This window comes from Hyaena hyaena, unplaced genomic scaffold (genome assembly GCF_003009895.1).
Source record: "Hyaena hyaena isolate Hyena2069 unplaced genomic scaffold, ASM300989v1 scaffold_382, whole genome shotgun sequence".
In the NCBI taxonomy this organism is placed as follows: Eukaryota; Metazoa; Chordata; class Mammalia; order Carnivora; family Hyaenidae; genus Hyaena; species Hyaena hyaena.
The window spans coordinates 1,619,698-1,628,748 of record NW_024081015.1 but is presented as its reverse complement, the minus strand read 5'-3'; the positions used below and the strand labels follow the sequence as shown (position 1 = coordinate 1,628,748).

Here is a 9,051-nt window from a genome sequence, read left to right as displayed (position 1 = left end):
TTTACTTGCCATGCTACAAATTACAAATGCTATAGCACTGCTATTAGCACTTCTTAGATATTGGACAAGCCAAACATCATTCCACTACACTCTGTGGATGTTCAATTCACAGAAGCAGGTTATTACGAGAATTAAATTAAACTGAGAATTAAAAGACCTGGGCTCAAAAAGTGACACTGCCACATACAAGTCTTGAAAAGCTGAGCCTCTAAAACATAGAAAGGAGTTGAAATGGATGATGTTGAAAAGCTCACCTAGCTTGAAATTCTGCACTCTAAGTAAATCTGAGTCTTTAAGTCCTGCTGGCTACTTACTTCTTGGTTGGAGCTCATGAATGAAATGGTCAAAAGGCAGTTAGAATATGCGTCTAGACTGATTTACCAATTTGATTGGTTAGGTAGTTTTTCAAACCCTAAAAATCATAATTACTACAAAGTTCTTTGTAACATATATCTAAAAACCACAATTCAATCTTTATAGCTAAGAATAAATGTGAGACCTGTAACATTTTATTTGTTAAAAATGAACAGCTTCAGAATAGATCTAAATTTGTAACTTTTCCAAAAAACACCAAAAAGTACAATGTAAAGCACCTCCTCATTAAATACAAACTCTCATTTTGTGATGCACTGCATCAATGTTTTGCATACACCTTGATGCAAAGGAAATTTTAAGTTGTATCCTGTTTTTTAAAAATTTAAGAACTGAAAAAGGATGACTACAACCATATTCCAAGAAAGGGAATTTTCCTCTGACAAAGCATATTCTTTTGTTTATACACATGTTAGCACTCAAGAATTTTAATTTAGTTGTAACAAAGGTAAAATTTTGTATTTAAAAAGAAAATGAAATTAGAGATGCATGAAGAGCAAAAGTTTAATATACCAAAGACATTTTGTTGTTTGATGCAATTAACATCAATATTTGGGGCAATTTTTAAGGTTTTCAAGAAAAATGGCATAATAGCTCCATACAATATTTAAAATAAAAAAAATGAAAACTTCTTTATACCATATTTTCACAAACTGTTCTAAAGACAGCAAATTTGTGCTCAGTTATTTTTCCTTTGCTTTAAAATAAGCTACCAGTTATTCTAAACCAGTCTAAAATAAAATGTAAGATTCATGGATGAAATCTAAGCATTTGTACTTGCAAAAATGTTTTGCAATGAGTCCTTGGCCTAAGGAGACTAGAGCTTATTTTCAAATTGTGTGACTGGCTTCCAATAATCCCTTATCAGTAGACTTACTGGCAAAATACCAGATATTAAGGATCAGATTTAATTCTTTGGTATAAGCATGAAACTGCTGATACTTTTCTGTGGCTAGCATAAACCAAATAACCCAAGATGCATGAGAAAACAATGAAGTCTAATATACAATACAAGGCAGGCAAGAGTGATAACTTAATGTTTTGTTTTGTTTTACAGGGAAAATTAACACCAATACACTCTAGGGAAACTAACACCTACTTAGAGGTTTCAACATTATAGCAAACCAAAAGGTTAAACTTCAGAATGATTGAACTTGTAGCTGGAATATTTTGCTGCATTTTGGCATTATACTGTAACTTATAGTATACAATCATCTGAAAACTTTCAGCACTAGCTTGGCACAACAGATTAATTCCTCCCACTCCTCCAGAGTGTGGGAGGGAAAAAAAAAACCCTCACTATAAATGCCTGAACTTTATACAAGAAAGGTATAAACTAAAGTTACAATGTAACTCAATTGCCATTTTGTCTTCGTGACATATACAAGTATATTTTTGATTTTGAAGCTTTATACTGTTAAATTAACAAGCTTAAAAAGCTTATAAAATTTAACTTTTGAATAAGAAGTCTAGGACTTTATGGCTGTTGATTTTATCATCAAAATATCTAAAGGACTCAATCTATTTTGATAATTATAATTTTTCTAAATATCATTTGAAGAATTCTTCATGGACACTAGATTCAAGCCTACACTAAATCCACACAGTATAGCTATGTCCTGGGTTTTTAAGTTTTTCACCTCAACCTGCTACTTCCTCTCCTGCTTTCTTCATTTACCAAATACAACTGTTAGGTTTTTACATTGGACCTTCTCCAAGGTTCTATCAGACAATTTTGTAAACACACATTTATAGCCTTTAAACATCAACATTTTAAACAAAGACTAATGCCTAAAGTCACATTTCTTGTTAAAAGTTCAATATTAAAGATTTATAACTCTGGAGAATTAACCTAAGGTCTTCTGAAAAATGAACCAAATTCCAGATATTCCCATAAATCTTAAAACTCAAAACTGAAATTCTAATGATTTTTTTTAAATATCGCTAATGAAGAAAAGTCAACTGCACTTATTACATCAACACTATTAAAGGATAGGTGACAGCAACCAAGGGACCTACTCATATTTCTGAAGACCAAAATTTACATGGCAAATAAAAAAAGTGATGAAGATCCTAAATACCACTGTCATAAAAATAATCAATTTCTATCTTTCTGTCTTCTTTCTGCTGCATGAAGGACAAAAGACGTCAAATAGAGAATTGTTCTGTCTGAGCCAACCATGAAATCTTAAGAACAGATAGGTGCATTATTCCCTGTTATTCTTTCAGGGTATTATTTATACATGTTTAAAAAAAAAAAAAACCTCAAAAATAAAAATAAGAGTTATTTAGCTTTGTGAATATTTTGAAATAAAGTTTCTTGAATTTCTGTGATGAACTCATCAAGCAATTCAACTTTTAAAACAGAGTCATCACTCAAAAGTCCCTTTGACATGGGATCTATCCCACGGTTACAAAGCGGCTTCCTCCTTTGTTGAATGAGAGGGTGGCTCTTTGTTCCTTCAGGATCCCAAATCGCTCATTCAAAGTCATCCCTGTCTAGAGAAAACAAAACAAAAAAATTAACAACTTGACTGTTAGTCATATTTGCTTAGAACAATAATGTGATCATAATGGTAATTCAAAGTAACAACAGCTAACACTTCCTGAATATTTATGCGTTCGAACTCATTTAACTCTAACAAAAACCATACGAAATTAGGTCAACTTAGTGAAGTTTAGAGAAGTTAGTTAACGTGCCTACTTGCAGCTCCAGAATTTAAACCTGGGAGTCTGACTCACAATCTCTATTTTCTAACCACTCTAAATGCCTACAGTACTATATAAAACACAGAACTATAATGCCCATAAAGTCATACATCCAAGATTTTCTCTATCTGAATTATTTTTAGGCTCTATAAACACTGCCACAAATTCTAATGATGTCTCTGATAAACATAGGAGTTACTGATACTTGTGAATATTTGAAACAAACTTTCTTGAATTTCTGTAAGTTTTTGGATTTCTATGAGTTCACCACAGAAATTCAAGTAAAATTCAAATCAAAATCCGGTTTTTGATTAACCAAATTTTATTTCACCATTTCTGAAAGAAAAGTAACCATGACAAAATAAAATAAAAAGAAGCAAAACAAATTTGGTCAAATTTCTATCCATACTTCATATTTTCAATTCCACACATTCTTACATCAATGGATGAAAAAAAAAGCATTTAACAAAAATCTAACATCCATTCATGATAAAAACTCTCAGCAAATTATGGATAAAGAGAACTCCCCCAACCTGTGAATCTACTAAAAATCCATTGATAAAATCATACTCCATGGTGAAACATTTTATGCTTCTTCCTCAAGCTTGGGAACAAGGCAAGCATACCATGTTCTCATCATTTCTATTCAACATTGTACTGAAGGGTAAGGGATATGGAGAATGACATGATTGTTTACATAGAAAAATCTTAAGGAATCTACAAAATTACTAAAAGTGGTTAAGTGAATTTTAGCAAGATCACAAGACACAAGGTCAATATTAAAAAAATGTCGAATTCACTCCACAGTGAGATATACCACTTCACAAGCACTTGGATGACTACAATCAAATGACCGATAATAACAAGTGTAGATGAGGATTTAGAGAAATTTAGAATTCTTTATACATGCTGGAAGGAATGTAAACAGTGCAGTCACTTTGGAAAACAAGTCTAGCACTTTCTCAAGAGGTTAAACATAGTTATGAGTATGACCTACCAGTTCCACTTGTAGGTATTTACCCAGAGAAATGGCAACATACACTCACACAAAAAACATACATGAATATGCAGAGAAACTTTATACACAATAACGAAAGAATGGAAACAGCCCAAATGTCCATCAACTGATAAATGAGTAAATAAATTATGGTATATCCATTGATGGAACATTATTCAGCAATAAAAAGATGATCCACTATAGATGAACCTTAAAAATACTATACTAAGCAAAAAAAGCCAGTCACAAAAGATCACATATTGTATGTTTCCATTCATATGAATGCCCAAAATAGGCTTATCTATAGAAACAAAGTAGATTGTTCAGTGGTTTCCTAAGGTTGAGGAGACTTAAGATACCCCCTGTTTAATTCATTACACATTTTATTTATTAATTAAAATATTATCAATGAATGGCACAAAGAAACAAAAAAAAAAATTACCTGTTTTCCAACACTATTTATGTCAAATTGTAGAGGGACACCTTTAGGAACTTTCTTTACATCAGATTGCTCCCGTTTTAAGAATGAGGGTACAGCAGTACGAGTTAATAGTGGTTTCTGAGTTCTATTAGAAAATAATTAAAATGAAATCAGATAAGCTTAATAAGTAAAAGAAAAATAAATCATTTGGTACATAAAACGTCTTGACTTGTACACATGTTCCATGTACCAAGTCTATTTTGTGTTCTCAAACAAGTATTACAGTCTCCCCTTATCCATGGGCGTATGTTCCAAGACTGCTCCCTCACCTGCCAGTGGATGCCTGAAGCTGCATAGAGCACTGAACCCTGCACATACTATATGTCTTTTCCTATATATACATACCTATGATAAAGTTTAATTTTTTTTAATGTTTATTTATTTTTGAGAGAGAGAGAGACAGAGTGTGAGTGGGGAAGGGGTAGAGACAGAGGGAGACAGAATCTGAAGCAGAATCCAGGCTCTGAGCTATCAACACAAAGCCCAACGTGGGGCTCAAACACACTCACAAGCTGTGTGATCATGACCTGAGCTGAAGTCAGCCACCCAACTGACTGAACCACCTAGGGACCCCTTTAAAGTTTAATTTTTTTTTAATTAGGCACAGTATGAGTTATTAAACAATAATAGTGAAATAGAACAATTTTGACGATATACTGTAATAAAAGTTATGTGAATGTGGTCTCTCTCCTGTCCTCTCTCAAAATATGTTCTTGTATTCCTCTTTCTTGTGATGATGTGATAAAATACCTACATGATGAGACAAAGTGAGGTGAATGATGTAGACATTGTGAGGTAGTGTTAGGCTACTACTGACCTTCTGACAATACATCAGAAGGAGAACCATATGTTTTCAGACCATGGTTGACTGGGTAACTGAAACCATGAAAAGTGAAATCACAGACAAGGTGGTACTAATGTTCCTGGTTCTTGACTGACTCATCTAGAGACTAAAATTTATGATCACTCAAGAATACTTCTTTAAGTAGAACTATAATGTTTTCAATAATTTGGAATGATTGGTGACTTCCAAGTCTTGATCTTCTACTAAAATAAAGCAACCTCTGAAGTCTTAAGAGACTCATCCTATGTTTTCTTCATTTCATTTACTAAAATGACTGGAAATCATTTCATTAAAATAAAAACTCCAAAAACCTAGAAAGTTTATAATGCAATAAACATAAGGGAATGGTTAACTAAATTAAGGTCATTCAGATAAAAGAACACACTACGAAGCCTTTAAAAAGAAGGCAGAACAGGGGCGCCTGGGTGGCTTAGTTGGTTAAGCGTCCGACTTTCACTTAGGTCATGATCTCGCTGTTCGTGGGTTCTTGCCCTTCGTTTGGCTTTTTGCTTACTGCCAGCTCTGAGCCTGGAGCCTGTTTCAGTCTGTGACTCCCTCTCTCTCTGACCCTCCCCTGCTCACGCTGTCTCTCTCTCTCTCTCTCCTGGAAATAAATAAAACATTAAAAAAAAAAATTTTTTTTTAAATAAAAAGAAGGCAGAACTGTATGTACCTAAAAGTAAAGATGTCCAAACTATATTAGGAGGTGGAGGAAAAAGGAGCAAGTATGTGTAGCATTCCCTCATTTGTTATTATACATAAAAAATAAATGTATATATTACTTCTTATATATGTACTAATTTTTTAAAATAAAAATATGGCTACCTTGGGGCTATAGAACCAGGAACCAAGAGAGCTTTTACTTTTAACTTTATACTATAGTATTTCCACTTTATACCATAAGTATTACTTTTATCTTTGTCTCAATTTATCTTAACTTGGACATCATGAGAAGTCCAGTGTTTTTCTATTACCTTATATACTGAGAGGTTGTAATTTCTGACAATATAAAAAGGACTTACACTGGGCATTGCACTGCTCCAGGATTGTCAATGGAGACAGTCAAAATTCCTCCATTTGTGGTGGAAGTCCGCCATCTAGTTTCAAAAAACCAAAAACTTCATTAAAATGCAAGTTTATAAATCCTATAGTATATTCCACGTAAGAAATACATTTTAAAGTAACCATTACATTTTCTCAGCTTTTAAAAAATATTAAGCCCCACCAGGATATATAAAATCAGCATGTTGAATGTAGGAACTAGACACCTGAATTTATTACTTTATCAATGTAACAAATACACATACATTAAAAGACATAAATTACAGAAAGGCTTCTAATGAAAAGTAACAGTTTCTAGTATTTTGTTCCACCTCTACTCCCCAGTGGCAGAACTTTCCTGCTCCCCAATGGCAGCACTTTTAACCTTTCTTGTTTTAACTGCTTGATAGTTACCTCCAGTTCACTATACAAGATGTGTATGTAATGATACTTTGCTATCATAAGGTTTTACCTAATCACACTATACTCTAGTTTCCCTACCTCCCTCTAAACACTTTGATAGCGATATCACTATTTTACTTCCAGTATAACTTTAAATATAAATCTTTCAATCTCTTTTAAAAAAATTGTTTTTAACATTTATTTATTTTTGAGGGAGAGGGAGACAATCTGAAGCAGGCTCACATGTGCTGACAGCCCAGAGCCTGATGCGGGGCTCTAACTCACAAACCGTGAGATCATGACCTAAGTCTAAGTCAGACACTTAACCAACTCAGCCACCCAGGCACCCCAAATCTTTCAGTCTCTTAAATCTTCTATCAACCTCTTGACACCATTCTCTCTGACTTTGTATGAAAGGAGAGTAGTACCTCTATTACTTCCTTTCAACTCTTCTCCCACTTTGTACCTCCCATTTTTTGTCAGCTCTACTTGTACATTCATGTTACTTAAAATCTGACATTTTCACTATATTCTGTTACCAAATTAAGGATCTGGGGGGGGGGTTTCCTATAGATTCTCAAAGTTCAAGACAAACAGTATTTATAATATTACAATTATGTAAACATTGTTCCCTGGAGAAGCAAATGGCTTATCATTTCTCTCCTTGGGGTTTCCAGTGTCATGACTCCTGTGCAAAAGAATATTGTCAACATCAAGTTCAAATAGTTTCTCTTCTTACATTCTGCTCAAAATCATGCCCAATTTTAGCTTGCATATCTGGACCATTATTTTACACATTTTGTTTTCTAAAAAGTAGTCATAGTTTTAAATAGTTTAATTTCAAAACCTGATCATATTGATGGAATTAGAATGTTACAATTCACATGTGAGAAGTGCAATTCTGACAAAAAAATATTCTTAAAAAACTTTTATGGGGTAAGGAAAAAAGTATGTGAAAAGGAAAAATTTTGTTTTTAAAGGTTTCACAAGTTTTCTAAAAGCTCTATTTGATTTCTATTTGTTCCCTGAATACATTCATTTATATAAAAGCAGTTATAGAAAATAAAAAGCTATTTCATTAAAATGGAATACTCCACTTTTTTTCTTAAATAAAGGGATGTATTTCGTGCTAAAACTCATTAACACTGACATGTGGAAATGCAAAAGGTTTTTTGGGGGGAAAATGGATTTATTTATTTCAGGCTCAATACTTAATATATTTTGGGTCTCATTTAATTCCTCAGTCAGGGGCACACAGTAATCGGGGTTGCTGTATTCTGGGAGTTCTGAAATGACATCTTGAAAAACAAATTCAAACTTACTGACGAGTTCTCTTTGCTACTACATCGTCTAGCAGTTGTTCTGTGTTCAACTGGGCCTGAACCTGAAGGGAAAAAAAAAGCAGTAGATCCCATAGAAAGCAGAGGATTTGAATCTAAAAAACAACCCTGCTCTGTAACTTTATAACCCAGTATGGTGTGTGGATGAATGCAAGAGAGGCATGTTCCTATTCTGGCAATACCTCAGTTGGGGTTTCTCTATCAGAACAGTGGTAAAACATATTTATTCCTAAATAACATGTTAAGCTCATAAGATGTTGCTACTGACGACAACAAAAGGGAGAACAGAAAAAATAAATAACAAAAAGAACTAATCTAATGTCACGTTCTCCATATCCCAAACCCAAACCTTATCTCAACCATGGGCTATGCCTATGATTGAGGATTACCACTAAAGGTAGATGTTCAAGATCCTTTGAGTAAAAAGAAACCACCAGCAAGGGTTTTTTATACCTTTAGGCCTCTTCTGAAAAGAAAAGTTGCCTGACGAGTATCTTTCTGATGACTTAATTTATTTCCACTCCTGCTAAAATTGGCTGGAATGTTATTTCTACAACAAAAACACATATATTATGAAAAGTCTCAGCCATTTAACAACTTTCAAACATCCTGGGAAAAATTAGCAAAAATAGTTAAATTCATAGGTTAGACATTCGAAGTATACTAAAGACTCTGAATTATTTCCTTATTTACTCAAAGCTATTGTGATTCAATTTATAAATATCTCTTTCTGTTGCTTACTACATAACAACCTAGTTAATTCTGAACTAATTATCTTCTAAATATTGCACTAATATTCTAATATAGAAGATTTCTTCTAAAGACATTAACAATTTTAATGCTATTTCCTAAATTTGATGAAAAA

General features: G+C 33.2%; 1 protein-coding gene across 2 annotated transcripts in view; it reads right to left on the bottom strand.

Annotated features, from left to right (window-relative positions):
- Positions 1–487: 487 nt before the first annotated feature.
- The window catches only part of FYTTD1 (forty-two-three domain containing 1), a 30,317-nt gene continuing 21,753 nt past the window's right edge, over positions 488–9,051 (bottom strand). For both annotated transcript variants that reach the window (XM_039250874.1, XM_039250875.1), the window contains exons 5-9: positions 8,640–8,736; positions 8,169–8,230; positions 6,426–6,500; positions 4,521–4,644; positions 488–2,871 (exon numbers count right to left, since the gene is read on the bottom strand). In XM_039250874.1, the coding sequence (XP_039106805.1) occupies positions 2,773–2,871; positions 4,521–4,644; positions 6,426–6,500; positions 8,169–8,230; positions 8,640–8,736 (457 nt within the window). In that variant the 3' untranslated portion in view covers positions 488–2,772. The remainder of the gene's footprint in view (positions 2,872–4,520; positions 4,645–6,425; positions 6,501–8,168; positions 8,231–8,639; positions 8,737–9,051) is intronic.